Below are 17,289 nucleotides of genomic sequence, written 5' to 3' on the forward strand. Positions count from 1 at the left end.
CTGCTCCTTGACTTTGAATGTGATCAAGTGGCCTGGAGTTGAGTGGCCATTTTGGAACCCTGAGGTGACCAGTGTAACACAAGCCAAAAGGCTGAGGCTGGCAAGAGAGGGGACACTGGAATATGGTCCAACACATCGCCAACAAATGACTCCCATTCATAATCAATTACCTGGTTCTCTATTCAGGGTCCCATTAATCACAACCTGCAGTTCTTTTATTTATCTGCTTTATTGTATCTGTCTCTCTCTCCCTCTAGAAGGACCCCAGATAAGGGTCCTTCTTGCTTTCTTGCTCCCCTCACAGAGGCTGGCATTCACTGGGTGCTCTAAAATATTAGGTAGAAAAAAATAATAACACACCTGGCATATGGCAGTCAAAAATACCTAAAATTCAACCCAGGGCTGCCTTATTGCCTGTCTTTCCAAAAGCTAATTATCAGTATTTTTTGAAACACACACACAAAATGTTTAGGTAGAAACCATGCAAAACATTTCAGTGGGATAGTGTCTCACGGTGACAAGGACTACATACTTCTCTGGGAGTCCTGACTCTTCAGCTCTGAGCCAAAGCGTGCTCTCTCTAAAATCCCTTCTTTTGAAAGTATGGGACACACCCTTGAGCTATTGAGGAATGCCCAAGCATCCCGTTCTGTTTTAACAGAGCAGGGGCTGGACATGAGGAACCTGCCCTACAGCCAGTGTTGAGATATTTGTGATGTAAGCACCAGCCCAGCATTCCAGTCCCTATCAATTAATGTCACCAACCCACCTGTTTAGGTGGAAATGATGAATTCAGAAAATATTGTTTCCTCAATAATTCCTCCAGCCAAAGGGAATATTGGTTGTCACCATGAAATAGAGAAGAAAAAATCTTTTATTTTTTACATTGTTTTTCTTGGCATGCCTGTCCTTGAGCGTACTACACAAGTGATTGTAAAAGAGGTGGGATGAGGAAGACGATGCCCTGCCCACTGCTCTCACCCCTTCACTCCAACGAGAGTCACTCCCCCAAAGCAATTAAGTCTCTAGTTAGATGGAGTGCCCTGTCTCTGGGAGGCAACATGCTGGTTGTACTTCATGTTCTGGGAGCCTGTCTCACGGGCTCCCAGGTGGCTGCACGACCCCTCTAAGAAGAGCCACTAACTCTTGGATAGAAGCTTCCTCTGCCACCACATTTCTTGAAACTCCCAGCTGTCTCATGACCGCAGCACACCAAGCTACACAAAAACAGTAAAATTTAACGAGCCTGCTTCTCTACTCCTTGCTTTTGACATCAGTAACTATTCCTTGCCCATAGGTAACTTCTCTGTGCAGTAACCAGGTTTCCCCCAACAGCTCCCTGTATTTTGCCGGCATTGTCAGCATGGAGCACAGTCTGAATAGGAAAACGGTTCTTGCAGCAACAGTGGTGAGACGCTGGGCGAGTGATGTGATCCCGCCCAACCTCCTTTATTGGTTTGCTTATGTATTTAGTTACTGAAATGGAGTCATCCTAATAATGCGTACTTATTAAGACTTTATTATCAAATTAAATAGAATAATCCATGTAAATGGTTTGCACAATGTCTGGCCAATGGCTAAAGCTTAAATTTGAGCAATAGTAATCAAAGTATAATTAGCTGAAATTGTAACAAATGATGACAACTTATCAAAATTTATTACCCTCTTTATCATTACGGTGATTTTGAAGAGAATGGGTGATAGTGTGAAGCACCCCCCCCACCCCCCGCCGCCCTGCTTTTGAATGCTGCCGTTGCCACCTATCCTTTTGGGCTGTTTTTCTTCTGTGGAACACTCCCCCTCAAAAGATTGCTGGAAGGATTAAGCAAGGGCCCGTTAAAGTGTTAATAAATAAAATTTAAGGGCCTGGCTAGTGGTTAAGTATTCAATAAAGAGTAAGTTGCTCAAAAAGTGCTCACTGACAGAACCCTACTCTCCGTGGGGGAAAACGGAAGCTCGGTGATGCTTTTTCTCCAAGGGTGTTTCTTGCTCATTTTGAATTACTTTGCAGGCAAAGCGATTAGGCACAGAATTGCGATTCTGAGTTCCTCAATCAATAAATTTTAATTAAGCCAGAGGTTCCCAAACCTTCTCTGTGCACAGGGCTCTTTGTCAGTAAGGGGTTTGTGGTAGCCTTGGGCCGAAACCCCAGTAGCACCATTTACTAAATAGTTAAGTCTAAACAACTTAATAAGCATTTATGTCTTAACAGTTTAGTAGCTATTTGAAAAAATACATATACATCAAAATAAAGACAATACTAGTTTTTATTTCAGTTTTAAACAACGTAGAAGGAGAGTGTTGGTGTCAGAGCACCTCCCTTTCCAATTTCGTACACAATAGAGTATACACTTTACTAAAATTATTAATAATTCACTTGCTAGTGGGATATGTGCTTTTGTTGGGCTCTGCAAGATTTCTCAAAGCCTGGAATCGGCTTGGACACTGCCACTCTCGTTTCCGGCTCCACGTTGATTTTTGCACAACACAGCTTGTCGTAGCAACAACCAAAAGCCCAGCCTGATAGATTTGATGTCACTGAAAGGAATGCAGTTGATCAAGTATTGAAGCCGCGAACTCCCTGAAGCTGGTTGGCTGCTCTGGATCCCATAGATGTTGAGAATTGCTGTGTTTCTCTTGAAAATGTAAGATATTGTGGTGCCCTTGTGAGTTTGCCATGGCTCGCAGAGTGGGGCGCCTCAGCAGTTTGGGAACCACCAGAGTGGTCAATACTGTGTGCCAGGAACTCTGCTCCACACGGGGGCTGGTGGGCAAATGCGGTCTGTGCCCCGTGAGTCTTACAGGTTAGTGAGTGAGACCAACGTTAATCAAATCATCGTACCAAACCTGTGCTCTTACAAACTATGATAACTGCAATGAAGTACAACCAGCATGTTGCCAGGGGGACCCCGTGCTCCGGCCAGAGGAAGCACTCTGTCCACATTCGTTCTCAGCAGGTGCTTCCTTCGGCAGCCACAAACCATCCTTTGTACGCAGCACCATCCTTCCTGAAACAGTGACTTGGACAGAGAAGAAAACCGGTATATCCAAAACTGAGGAGTTAAAACTAACAATGTTAGTTGTAATGAGATGCATTTGGATGGGGTCAAACACACCCATACCTAACTCAGTATCATCTCCTTACCCTTGATTCTCAGTGACGATTCTCAGGGGAGCTCTCAAAGGAAGACCATGCTACTTCAATAAGGCTTTTGCTGTGAATTCCAGCAGTTGGGGCAGAGTGCGTGCCTGGGGCTTTCGGAATGGATGCCTTTTGTCCAGGTCCCCAGCAAGCTGACATGCATAGCCTGGAAGCTGGCTGTCCAGTCTCCTGGGCCTCTGCACTCTGGGCCTTCACCCTCATCTGTAGATCCCATTTTTTAGAAGCTCACAATATGTAAAGAGTTGAAGAGGTAGGGCAAGGCCCCAGGCCTCTCTTGCCCCTTGCTGTGTGGACTAATGAGACTTGCAGAAGATGACACTGTGGTGGAGAGTCTTGACCTCAGCCTCTCATCCCCTAGTCCCACCATTTTCAACACTTTTTATCTCATGGCACACAGAAAGTAATTACTAAAACTCTATGGCACACCAAAAATAGGTATAATTTTGATTGATTTACAAAAAAATAATGGTAATAGTAATCATCTACCATTTTTGCTCCAAAGTAGCTTTAAAAAAATCAGGTACCTATACTTGTACATAAGGATTTCTGTACCAAGAATTAACCAAGCAGATGCAAACTTATTGTGTAACATGACCAATGAGATGCAACTCTGTTATATGACCTGTATGTTTACAGTTCAAGACAGGGCATTTGCACCAGAGTGCTATCATTGTGTTGGCTGTCGTTTTTTTATTTGACACTCTAAGGGGAAAGAGGTCAGTGCCCTTGACTAAATAGTCGGGTACTGAATGTTTTAAAAATTCTTGTGGCTCATAGTTTGAAAATCACCGCCCTAGTCCAAGGCCCCTCCTCCAGCCCCTCCCACCCACAACCCTACCTGCAAAATACCCTCACCCTGTGTTCTAGCCCATCCTGGGGTTCATGGAGAGGCATGAACCTAGAGCTCCCACTAGTGGCAAGAGTGGACCACCACCATTTTTCGTCTTTCCATTTGTTTCTTCTCTATTCTCATTGGGTTTAACAGCCAGGACTATGGTCTACAGGAAGCATTCAAAAACACCATCTTCACCTTTATGGGGACATGTCTACAAACACTGGCCATTCTCTACGGACTGACAGGGAACGATGATGCCTCCAGGTCTTTATGAATGTCTTGTCATTGTTGACCTCCAAAGCCACAGTTACTAGGAGGGAGTGTAAAGTTACCTCACTCCTACCATTACCTTCCCCCACCCATTACTTCTTTCTCTTCCTAAGGGCTGTTCAGAATTGAGAGATGTGAATTTTATACACACACACACAAACAGGTTATCTCTGCCTTCCACCAGCTGGGAGAGAGGTAGGGTTGCTGCAGAGTCTGGAATGAGTGGCTTAGGAAAGCTCTACTTGGTGATTAAGAAAAATACTCTCCCCCTTCCTTTCCTTGATGATGCTTCTCCCCGTCTGCCTTTTCTCAGTGTCAGTGCGGTGAGACTGGGGGTGCCCAGCATAAAGGGCTCATCAGCCCACGTGCAAAGGGCCCCTGTACTACCATGAGGTCCAGCACAGGTCACTGAGGGATTAAAATGTAGTTTGGAGCAAAATATTTATAGTAACAAAGAATGCACAACTGTCTAGCATTTTCCCATGAATCCACCACCATAATAGCTGGGTGAGTGTAGGTTTGGGTGTTCAGGCTTCTTGGGTCAAGTTAAATGCTGTTTCATCACATCTAACTAATAAAATATATTCAATGATGGTTTAATACATAATCTAATTAAAATGCTGTATATTACACGTAAAAGCCAGGTTTTCTGATTCCTCCCACCCACTGCCCTTTTTACACCTCTATGAGTCAGCAAAATTTTAGACTTCTGATGGTATTCATCTCCTCTGATAGGAAACTTTAAATAAAATGAAATAATTACCCATGGTTTCTAGTTATGAAGATATTAAGTTTTTTTCTGGTGGGCAGAAGAATTTCTGAAAGATGGAATACCACCTCATTAGAGATCTCAGTACTACAAAGGTCAGCAAGTGTTAGGGGCTGAATTATGTCTGCCTCCAAAACTCCCATGTTGAAGCCCTAACCGCCAGCACCTCAGAATGGGACTGTATCTGGAGACAGGGCCCTTATGGTGGTTAAGGTAAAATGAAGCACGAGGACGGGCCCCAATCCCATCTGACTGGTGTCCTTACAAGAACGGCAGATTAGGACACGGAGGGACACAGAGGAGAGACCACCCGAGGACCCAGAGAGAAGGTGGTCAAGCAGGTGGGCCTCAGAAGAAACTACTTTCGATGCCTCATCTTAGACTTCTAGCCTCCAGAACTGTGAGAAAATAAATTTCTATTGTTTCCAGCAGCCCTAGAAAACTAATACAATAAAGCTGGGGTGGGGGAAGGGGAGGTTCTGATCATTTTAATGGTGATACAGAATTCAAAATAATGTTATTTAATAGAGTAGGACAGTGATTCAAATTCAGGTAATTCTCACTCTGGAGTCTTCAGGGAAATGGAAAATGGTATTAAATATCACCACCTGGGGCTGTTCTGGAACAATGGCTGTCAAGTGGGTGTTAAAGAATGTTTTGGGGAAAACGGTTTTTTGTTGCTGTTATTTTTTTAAGTAGCAAGATTGCCTTCTAAGGGGCGTGGAAGGCCAGGTACATTAGGGTCACTTCATCTCTCTGTCCTAGCACAAGAGGCTTCCAGTTCAAGGCTCAAGTCTGACTTCTGATCTCTTCCAGGCATTTCCTCCACTCCAAGCGCTCTGCTGGGGACATGGTTCCCGGAGGACAAATCGGAGGAGCCGGGTCCCTGTGTAAGCACCTCTTACACATTGGGTCAAGGACTTACACTCCCCACAGTGACTTTATGTACAATGGCAGCCCATTTTCTCAGGCTACTTCAGCGGGCAAGGATCTTCATCCTCTAGCCCATGCACTCAGAGGAGCTGGGAAGAATCTCTTCTGGGAGAGAACAGCAATTGCCCCTTATCCATGGACTCACAGTTCATGGTTTCAGTTACCCCCAGTCAGCAGTTGTCTTAAATTTTCCCAACCATCAACACCGTGTGCTCCTGGCATCCAACCATGGACGCTGTCACGGCCCTGTAACCCAGGGTCATCCAAAGCAGATGATCCTCCTCTGATGTACGTCAGAAGGTGAATGGTGGCCTAACGCTACATCGCAAAGCCCACGTCACTCACCTCACTTCACCCCACCGCATAGATGACATGCGGTGGTAGGCATTTCATCATCTCACATCACCACAGCAAGGGTCAGCACGGTACAGCAAGGTATTCTGAGAAAGAGAGAGACCACATTTACATAACTTATATGATACTGTACTATTATAATTATTCTACTTGTTGTTGATTGTTGTTAATCTCACCCTATGCCTAATTTATAAATTAAACTGTATCATGGGTACTTACATAGTGAAGAATACATAGTACTCATGGGGTTTGGTACAACCCTTGGTTTCCGGCATCTGTTGGGGGTTGGAGCGTTCCCCAGCAGGAAGGGGAAGCTCTGTAGTGCATGGTGGTAGGCCTCACTGTGAAAGCCAGTGTGCCAACAGGGTATTGGGTCACAGAGCCTGTTTGAAGGAGAATTCTTCATTGCAGGGGTCTGGAAGTGCAGGACACCCTGATCCTCAGGCTAACAGCTCCCATTTGTGGGGCTCCACACATCATCCTTGTGCAGTGGGCGGGGAGGACTTCTCACTGTTACCCAAGTTTACAGTTGAGGAGAGTGATGGCCCATGGGTGACTGAGGGGCGCCTTCAGTGCCCGTGAAGTGAATGGCCTGACACTGTGAACCGAGGAGACACCTTTAAAGCAGCTGAGAGCAGGTTCCTGAGGCAGCATTGTCCTGGCCACTGCCCTGGGCCCCAAGGAAAGACAGCCACAGTGGGCAGAGGAACGCATCCAGCTGACGTGGCAGCACCTGGAGGAGCACGGGAACCGACAGGGCACACACGAAGGACGGGAGGGACAGGCACTACAAAAGGGGCTCTGGCCTGACCGTTCCGTACGTGCCCATGACACTGAGAGAAGGTATTTGAGCTCATTCTGTTGGTAGAAAAAGGTTTATGAGGCACAGTCTCCTGATGAAGCTATTTGATATATTGTATGCCTGTAAGAAAACTAAATAATTATAAACTTGCTACACCTGCCCCAAGGTAATACCCCAGTTTGAACTTAACCAGGGCCACACCCACCACCTGGAGAAAGGAGGTTAATTTTAGAACAGGGAGTCTGTGCTTCTAAATTTGCAGCCAACTGTTCTTCTCCATCACTAAGCTTTTGATAGTGACTTCCTTACAGACAAAAGGAGCTTCTCATCTGCCCTAAGTAATAATGATAGTTAATAACAATAGTAATAACTTCACTTACTAATAAAGACCTACTTTAAGATGGACTTCTTGGGAAATCTCCTGTGATCTAAGAATCCTTTTATCCCCTCTGTCTCTGAGTTTTTACCAAGGTCTGTGCTACAAAGGGTGGCATGCCTGACCATTCCCATTCTCAAAGTGCTCGGCTGCCATTTCTGCCTCCCCCTCCCGCCCAGACCACCTGCTGGAGAGCCCTCCTGCAGCCTGCAGGGCTCCTTGGTTTGACTGAAAACCGTGCTCCCTGGGGCTGGTGCAGCACGGCAGGCACTTTGTCTCTGTGTGGAAGAAAAGGCCCCTTCCCCTGGGGGAGGTGTCAGGGTGCAAGGCTTGGAGGGCAGGCTGGGGACTTGGATCTGCACTCACCCCCTCAGCTGGACAACTGCACTGGGCAGGGGAGAGGCAGGGGGCTCTCACCACCCCTAGTCCACCCCTCCACAGCCCCAAATGGTGAGCTCTCCCAAAATAAATTTCTATTGTTTCCAGCAGCCCTAGAAAACTAATACAATAAAGCTGGGGTGGGGGAAGGGGAGGGAACCCATGCCTTCTCATGGGTTCCCTTGACTCTACAGTGGTTCTAACCACTGCACCACCCCACCCAGCCTCGGCTTGGATCTGTGGTCCAGGAAGAGGCCTCAGCCTTGCACTGTACTTTCTATGTAACTCTTGACCTGTCAGGTGCAAACTTCACTTATGCTCTTGCCTCCCTTCTCGCTTCGCTATGGTTTTCAGTAAATCTGTTTCCAGTTGGCCACACTTGGCTGTTAATACATGGAAGCCAAGTGATTTGCCAAAAGCGAATTTGTCGGATGAGCAATTCACCCAATCACTGAAGATTGCACCAAGTGTTAGCATTGCCCCGATATGCCCCAAGTCCCTCTCCACCCCCAGAAGCTGTCAGGAGAAAGTTTTTCCCTGGGTATGAGACAGTTTGCAGAGTCAGAGTCAAAGACAGGAGCAAAGCAGAGCAAGTTGCTTTGCTATAAAACAGGGATGCGGCTCTTGAGCTCCGGGGTTTGTCAGGATTACCTCAGTCAACACAAACAAAGCTCTTGGACCAGTCTGGCAGGGAGTATTCAGCACCCAATAAATGTTAGTGATTACTACTATTAAAACAATTATGACTTTTAATCCACACATGCATTTAAATTATGTGAATAAAACTATACACTAGGTGAAAAATAAAGATAACAATTTAAATGAGAATGCCAGGAAAAGAAGATAAATAGAAATCCCATGGGCCAATTCAGTGGTCCATAGCCTTGACCTTGTTTACTGGGGCGGGGAGAGGGGCTGAAGATTGAATTCAATAACCAATGGCCAGTGATGTAATCAATCATGCCTATTGAATGAAGGCTCCATAAAACCCCCAAAAGTTGGGATCCAGAGAGTTCCAGGTTGATGAATACATGGAGGTTCGGGAGAGCACAGAAGCCCAACACCCCTTTCCCCATTTCTTGTACAACCCTGCACATCTCTTCCCCCTGGCTTTCCTGAGTCACATTCTTTTATAATAAATGGTTACTTATTGAACAAAGGGATTTCTTGATTTCCCACTCAAGTGGCTCCCCAATTCCATGGATTTGTTCACAACTAAGTTACTGTATACTGAGACATTTACGTAATGTCAATTGTCAGGCTCAGTTTTCCCCATTTGCAAAATGGGTATGTAACGTAAATTCATTTTGTACCTCTCAGGCATCTCTTATACTAAATGAGTGAATACATAAGCCAACAAGTAGGATGCATAGGAGTTTCTCTGTGTTGTTTGAACATGTGAGAGAGGAGCAGGTAGATTTTAATATTATCATTAGTCATGACTTGAGCTAAACTTAGCAGTTTTAAAACCATGTTTAATAAGACTGCCTGCATATTGAAATTAACAGGGAAGGGTTTTTTAAGCAAATAAATTCTTAGGCTCCAATCACCCCCTCCAAGATTCTTATTCAATTGATATGAGGTGGGATCTGAGCATCAGAATTTTTTTAAATCTCCTGAAGGTAATTCCATTGTGCAGCCAAGATTAAAAACTGGTCATCAGTAACGTAAATTGGTAATACAAAGTAGGTGAAAATGGTATCATGTAAGGTGGGCCTCGGCTGTGACCATGGGGCGAGCCCAGCTCTGCATCCTGGAAGCTCTCAGCAACTGATGTTTGGTGAGTTTCCACTCATGACCTGGGGAAAGGACACTTGGACAAAGGCCGAGGATCCCAAGAATCACTGAATAGTGGATTAAAGGAGCCCTCAAAAATCATCCAAACTTGATTCCCTTCCTGATCACTGTGTGAGCACTGGCCATTCAGCTTTGGTCTCTGGGCCTCAGTGTCCCCAGCCATGAAACGAACAGGTTAGATTGGATAAGTTCAAGGGTGTCTTCCATGCTGTTATTCTGTGATCCTAAGATAGTTTTCAAGTATCAGAGAAAAGAGATGTTGACATTGCACATCGTGTTGGTATTCTCTGCGCATTCCTTGTCTGAAGTCACTCAGCAGCTCTCTCTGAGGCTGGCGGAATGCCAGCCTGGGCCCCTGGAGTGAGAGGCAGCTGGAGCTCCATCCTTGAACTTCCCTCCACCCAGTCTTCTCAGGCAGGATGAAGGCTTTTGTGAGATTCTTGTAAAGGCAGGTCATTTGAATTGCAGGGGCAGGCTCAGAGTGATCTCCCAGCTCCCCAGCAAGCACATGGCCTGACTATTGATGGTATCTGCAGAGGAAGTGGTGGAATGTGGAAGTTTACATGACGACAGTGCACGCACATCCTCCTGTTTTGAGCCAACAGCTGCTGTGCCCTTGTTCTCCTTGCTCGTCCTCTCGCTTGGTAGCCTTGGGCTGCCTCAGTCTCCTGCTGCATGCTTTACTGAGGAGTGGGCCTCTGCACAGAGGGCCTCTGAACAGAGGGCTTAAGGAATTGGTCAAAACAACAACAAAACTGTTTATTGCTTACATCTCTGGCTGAAACTCTGTACCGGTGATGCCACACTGGATCTCTGGGCCTCAGACTTGGACCAAATGCCATTGTTATGTCTGAGTGTCTGTTCCCACCCACCCCCAAATTCAAATGTAGAATTCACAACCCCCAAAGATGATGGTATTAAGAGGTGAGGCCATTGAGTTGTGCATAAATCACAGCAGGGGAGCCCTTGTGAATGGTACTAGTGACTTATAAAGGAGACCCCACAGAGGTCCCTAATCCTTCCACCACGTGAAGATGCAAGGAGCAGTCTGCAACTTGGAAGAGAACCCTCACCTGGCCTTAATTTTAAACTCCCAGGCTCCAGAACGTTGACAAATAAATACCACGGCTCAGCCTGGAATATTTTGTCATAGCAACCTGAATGGACCAAGACAGCATTCATCCCAGCCAATCCCCTAAATGCAAAGCGTCCTCTCTGGTGCACAAACTTACTAGAAAACTGTCAGATCTGCCTCAAACACAAGAGAAAAGTGCTTATGTGCCAGGCTTGAGGCTGTGAGGGCAATGAGGAATTTTAGTAGGAGGAGGGCAAGGGGTTTTCAAGCACATAGTGCAGACCATTTTAGGCTCTCAGTCTCTGAAGGTAGAAGAGGGGGTATGGTGAAGGGGGCAGGCAGTTGGAAAAAGGCAGATTTAGTAGATACTGCTTATGGAAGGGCTTTGAAACTAAAGGTAGGAGCTCCAGGGGCCAATGTCATAGAACTGATGACATATATCAGTCTCTGGGTTCTGCTTTCCAGAAACTGGCACCTTGGTCCACGTGAGGATACCTCTTCATGCATCTCATGTGTACCCTTTTGGGGCACTGAAGACAGTATCACCAGACCCCAGGTTTTCTTTCCTGGCCCCTCCTTGAACTCGTGAGGTCTCGGAGTCCTGGAAAACCCCCTTCTTATGATCCCTTTTTATGGGAAGTGGCCCAGGAGCAACTAGGAGCAGCATCAGCAAGCAGGGTTCCCTCTTAATCATGAAGAAGCAGCGACACTCCAACTTCTGACCCTGCAAGAGCAGCTGTGCTATCTGATTGTACAGATGGAAAAGACAGGACCAGAGGTGTCGTGAGACCAGGAGGGAGTTGGTATTCAAACGTGGCCTTTCTGCTCAGCCTGAGCTCTCACTCCCAGACCCAGCAAAGTCCTATAACATGGACCTTCAAACATGAGGCACTAGGCTTCCTGTTTGTGCCTTCAAACAAATATTTGTTTCCTTTGGAATTGTGATGCCGGCTACTTCTTATTCAAGGTTTTAGCACTCAGACAAACAGTGTGAGGAACTCACTGGATCACTTGGGAGGGAATAGATGCCTGACAGAACTGCACACACTCATCCATGCAAATTAGGTGTTTAATAAGTGTTCCCATGTTTGTTACTCTGTAATTTAAAAAAAAGTAACCCCCTGGAAATCAAATATTCGATTGCTTTATTTAATGATGTTCCAAATGATTCCCCCAGCTCCCCAATCTTCTGCAGGCAGGCCCCTGAGAGAATGCCCCAGGTGTTGTCTCTCCCTCCATCAGTCAGTCCGCAGGGGCTGGGGTGGGTGGAGCAGGGCCTGAGTAGTGGAACTGAGAAACACTGACACTCCCACCCCACACCCATGTGTACCTTTCACTCTGTAAGTAATAGGTCATGGCCACAGGCCAGGGGAAACTAACCAGAGTGAGGAACACAAACAGAGAAAGAGAAAAAAAAAAAGAAAACAAAGAGAGTAAAGGAAAAATGTAGTAGAGCAGACACTGGGGAAGGCTGAACTTCCACTGTAGTAACCACAGACTTCGAGCCACTGACTAAGCCATGTGGCTTCAAGAATTCAAGTAAATTTAATGAAGCAACGGGATGACATAGCCAAACTCATTCAGGCAATACCTGCTGGGAAATTGGGCCAGAGGTCTCTAGGGCAGAAAGCATACTTGAGACCATCTACTTATATTTGTTTTTATCTGATTACCTAATTTCTATTCTGTGTATATTTTATAATATACATGACATAGCAATACAGTAATAGGATGTGTATGTAATTTATAAATAAATATATATTCCTATATTAGGGATACATGCACAAGTATTTTCTACTAAAGGAGTACGTGGCCAAAATAGATTGGAGACCACCCAACTAGAAAACCACTAAAGACTCCACCATCTCACCTATCAAGTCCCAAGGCCTCATCAGGGGCCTCTGCCTGCTGGCTCACTGTGGAAGGAAAAGTCTGCTGTCTAGGAAAGTCTAGTTGCTAATGTCCCTTTAAAGGGTGAAATCACCTGTATTTTGGCGAAACAGAAAAAATATTATGATGATGATTGCAACTGTCTAAACCCCCACCCAGCCTCTAAGGAAGTCACATTGGAGTGGGTATAACAACACAACTGTGGCCACTGAAAGGCAAGAAAGTACTGGAATCCAGTCTGCGTCCTGCTCACCAGGCCATAGGCCTGGTGAGGGGTGCATCTGCCTCAGGTGAGGTGAGGGTTGGGGGCAGGGCTTTTACTAACTCTCACAAAGGTGTATGAATCAGCAGCCCTGCTTTTTTTGTTTGTTTATTTGAATATAATTTTGTCATTGATTTTGCTTTCATAGATACAGTTTACTGTTCATTCTCTCTTAGGCTAGTGGTAATTTTGAGTTTCCAACCCCTGGAGATTGTGCATCACTGTGGGAGTGGAGAACGGGGCTCTGGCTTCAGCAGGGGCAGCCCCTCAAAACCATGGTGAGCACTCAAACGCTAAAGATCATTTTCAGCCCCAGTGTCTCAGAGACGCCCTGAGACCATCTGACTAAGTGAATTCTTCCACACAGAAAGCAAAGAACCAGGCCTCAGTCCAGCTTTGTTGGGGGGAAGCCTGTTCCCTAGGTCCTAGAATGAGGCCTGCCTCAAATGCCCCCATCGGACTAGCCATCCAGCCATGGAAGGTTCCATTTCACTCAGCCTGAGACCACAGTGGAATAATGCAATCCTTCTGAATACAGCCATAGGCAGTCATAGATGTCCACACATGTCCCTGCTCACCCTCATCTTCCTGCAAATTCCACCGATTCATTTACTGGGAAATGTGATATCTTCCCCCCAGATGTCCTCTCCTCTTAGGGAGTACTTTTGCTTCCCAGACCTCAGGCAGCAAGGAAAAGAGAGCAGTGTCGGGCCTCTGTGGGCTGCTCCACACTCCTGGCCCCTTACGCATCCACCTTGGGCCCCTTCATTGATTTCACAAATTCCTTGACCTCTTCTTCCAAGGTTTTGTTCCTCCTCTCAACATCCTCCAGGGAGCGCTCCACGTTGCGGAGGCTGATTTCCAAGGCTGCAGACTTCTTCTTCTCCTTCTCCAAGTCTTCATTGAGCCTCACCACCTTAGCCCAGACGTCATAGTTCTCCCTCTCAAGACTACAAGGAAGGAAAGAAAGGAATGGAAGAATTGGGTATTACCTCTAGACTCCACCTTCACTCTTATAACCTTTTCCATTTTCCTTCCCACATAATAAGACCCCTAGCGAACCTGCACCACTTATTTATGTCCCAACCTGACAGGATCACTCCCTGGAAAACCCGAATTCCCAGAGCATGTCCGAGCCCCTGTTTTGTCATTTAACACCACATTGTGACATCTCTTGTATTGTTCTTTTCATGTCATTTTACACTTTGTATCTTCTACTAGATAATAGTCTTTGAAAGAAGGGATCATGTCTAATTATGTATATTTCAACACCCCCACCCCAAGCACCTTTCACCAGTCCTCCCAGGCAGCGAAAGACAAATACCATGTGATCTCACCTGTACGTGGAACCTAATGAACAAAGACAAACACACAAGCAAAATAGAACCAGAGACGTGGAAACAAGGAACAGACTAAGGGGAGGGAGGAGAGGGATAGCAGGAGAAAGAAGGGGAAGGGTCTAGTCAAGGAACATGTATAAAGGACCCATGGACATGGACAACAGGCTGGGGATTGACTGAGGGGGTGGGTGGTTGCAGGGGTGGGCATGGACGAGGCAGGGGAGAGCAATGGAGGAAAAATTGGGACAACTGTAATTGAAAAACAGTACAAAAAAGTTGATTGGCTGCTAAAGCCCCATTCATATTCCAGATTCCCAACACCCTTATTACACTTGAGTGCCTTCTCATCCTGCTTCAACAGTGAGTACAGACCAGCGCCTTCTCTTATCAAGGCCTCCTAGGGATAAAGATTTGGAGAAGTCCAGGGAACTTCCCTTTGAAAGCAGCAGTTCTGGCAGTCCCACCCTCACTTCTGAATCCCGCTCCCAGTGAAGAAGCTATTAGATTCCTGAATTCAGAGGGTTTTCACTGTTGCTGGCCACAACCTTAGTCTAGTCCCTGTGCCCCGCACCAGGCTGTGTTGAATTAACTCTCAGGAATGAGAGTCCATATGCCATTTTTTAAGTTAAAAGAGGACATCTCAGGCCTGTGGGAAGATTGTGTGATTGGAAATTTAATTCTGAGAGGTGCTGCCTCTGCTCCCCCAACAGCCTGACCACTTTATATGGAGATTGGAGCTCCCATCCGAGCCCATGCCTGACTCCTCCTATCTCCAATGGCTTTGCCCCAGCCAGCATGTAACGGCCCCTCTTCAGAGCCTTGTCTACCACTGCCATTGCTTCATAAAACTACATCAGTCTCATTCCCTCTGGTCCTCCCATTACAAATCTAGTTTTCTTCTCCAAATTCTCCACATACCTCTTGTTTTGGGGGACATCTCAAATGAAACACTACGCTGGATCTTGACCAGTAATTTCAGTGGAGAGGTAAGATCTGAGTGGACCTGGGAGCTGGTCAACCCAGGTTCAAATCTCAGCCCCACCAATGATTAGGTGTGTGCCCTTTGGGAATCTTTGTCCTTTCTGAGCCTCCTTTCTTCTGCAAAATGGGGATATTGTCTACTTCAAACAGTTGCTGTGGGGGTTACATGAAAAGGTATGCCTGAAGCATGAAACTCAGACACTGCCGGACTGTTACTTCTCCCTCCACCAAGAGTGGGAGGCCCCTGACAATGGGCTCGGAAGAGTCTTCCATTCAGAAGGAGTGGCCGCCTCCATGGAAGCCCATTCTTGCCCCACCCTAGCAGTGACACTCATGTTAGAGCACAGTGGGAGTCTCTCCAGGATTGTTCTGGTCACTGCCAAGGTGTCGCACAAGTCTTGTAGTTCTACAAATGATTGACTGGTACCCTCGTCTCCTGCACTTCTCTGCCCTCTCTGCTCTCAGTTACTTCCTCATGTTCTAGCTCACCCCCGCTCCAGGGTGCATGAACACACCAGACCTACTCCCTTCCCCCGGCCTCTGCACATCTGCTTCTCTCTCCCTGGCCTGCTCTTCTCCCACACGTAGACCTGATTTCTTCCCTCTTCTTATTCAGGCCTTTGCTTTAATGCCATCTTCTCAGAGGGCCTTCTTGACCACCCTATTTAACATGGGAACCCCTGTCTTAAATCCCCCGACCTCCTGGCCTGCTTTATTTCTCCCCATGGCATTTTCCATCATCTGGCATACCACATATTCTCATCACTTATTTGTATTGTCCATCTGTTCCCACTGGAAAGACAGCTCCATTAACGCAGGGACTTTTGTCTGTTTTGTTCAGTGTTATTCCCCAATAGCTGGGATGATACCTAGCACACACAATAGGTGCTCAATAAATACTGTCAGAATGGACAAATTACACTAATATGAAAAAAACTTTAAGTTCTTTTTAATTTGTTAAGGTATGTTGATCCTTAAAGAATCAACATTTGGAAATAGTTGATTAAGCTACTGAAGCTACATAATTTTTCATGAATCTAAAATTAGAGTTTTCACTAATCTAGTCATCTCATCATTCCTTTTACTGCTATAGATTACTGTATTCTCTAAAGTGAAGGTTTACAATGTCATTCTTTGGCAGATGAGAATAATCCTTACTGCTTCTAAAGATGGAAGGGAAGTGGCTCCCCACCATATGTGACTTACTTTTTAATCTGTTCTTCATATGTTTGTTTCTGTGTTTCTATTTCCTTTTGCAGGTCCTGGACCATCCTTTGCAAAGATTCAAGTTCCTCTTCTCCAGAGTTCTTTGTCCCAAGCCTGGTTTCAGAGTTTGGGTTGGAAAGAATATCTCTCTTGGAGTCAGAGGCACCAGAGGAGAGTGCCCTGGCTTCATTCCCAGGGGACCCTGGCAGAGTAGGGATGTTATCATAGGTGGAAGTCCTCTGGGAGTCAGAAAGGTTGGGCACACCTTGAGACATCGTTCTCCTATGCCCATCCCCTGCCTTCACCTCTGAAGAAGGCGACCAGAACTCATTTTTGAAGATCTCCATCTTGCTGCTGTTGGCACTTTGAAAAGATGCTGTCAAGAAACATTTCCGATTAGGGAGTGTCTGGGTCCTTTTCCGAGATTGCAGCTTCCAGTCTCCTGGTTTTTCCCTGGGAGCTTTGCTACTGTCTTCCAGACACACGTCACTTGGCTGTTGTCCAGTGGGGCTGGTTGCTTCTGCATCACTAGTCTAGAAAAAAAATGACCATGAATCTCACATGGGTTTTTCACACACGTATCTTGTTCCCCAGAAAAGAATTAGAGACTTAAAGGAAAGTATCTCTGGGAAGCATACCTTTGAAGCTGATTAGAAGACATTCTCTTCAATGGTCAGACAAACTGATTATCTGACTGGCATTTTTTCTTAAAGAACATTGTAGTTGAAGGAACTCATACTCTACAGGTGAAAACCTAAGTAAAGCATTGTATGTTTGTGGTAAAAGAGTCCTAAGCCAGGATTCCTTTCCAACTGCAGAACGGGGAAGCCTTTCTATGACTCAAAATCCAAAGCCATA

At 45.9% G+C, this 17,289-nt stretch overlaps 1 protein-coding gene across 3 annotated transcripts in view; it reads right to left on the reverse strand.

Moving 5' to 3' along the window:
• Positions 1-11,880: 11,880 nt before the first annotated feature.
• ARHGAP25 (Rho GTPase activating protein 25) overlaps positions 11,881-17,289 on the reverse strand; it is an 82,753-nt gene continuing 77,344 nt past the window's right edge. For all 3 annotated transcript variants that reach the window (XM_037048202.1, XM_037048200.1, XM_037048201.1), the window contains 2 exons: positions 16,432-16,964; positions 11,881-13,854 (listed from right to left, as the gene is read on the reverse strand). In XM_037048202.1, coding sequence (XP_036904097.1) covers positions 13,647-13,854; positions 16,432-16,964 — 741 coding nt within the window. In that variant the 3' untranslated portion in view covers positions 11,881-13,646. The remainder of the gene's footprint in view (positions 13,855-16,431; positions 16,965-17,289) is intronic.

Source organism: Sturnira hondurensis, unplaced genomic scaffold (genome assembly GCF_014824575.4).
Source record: "Sturnira hondurensis isolate 20B ecotype Veracruz unplaced genomic scaffold, ASM1482457v3 Scaffold0006413, whole genome shotgun sequence".
Lineage (NCBI taxonomy): Eukaryota > Metazoa > Chordata > Mammalia > Chiroptera > Phyllostomidae > Sturnira > Sturnira hondurensis.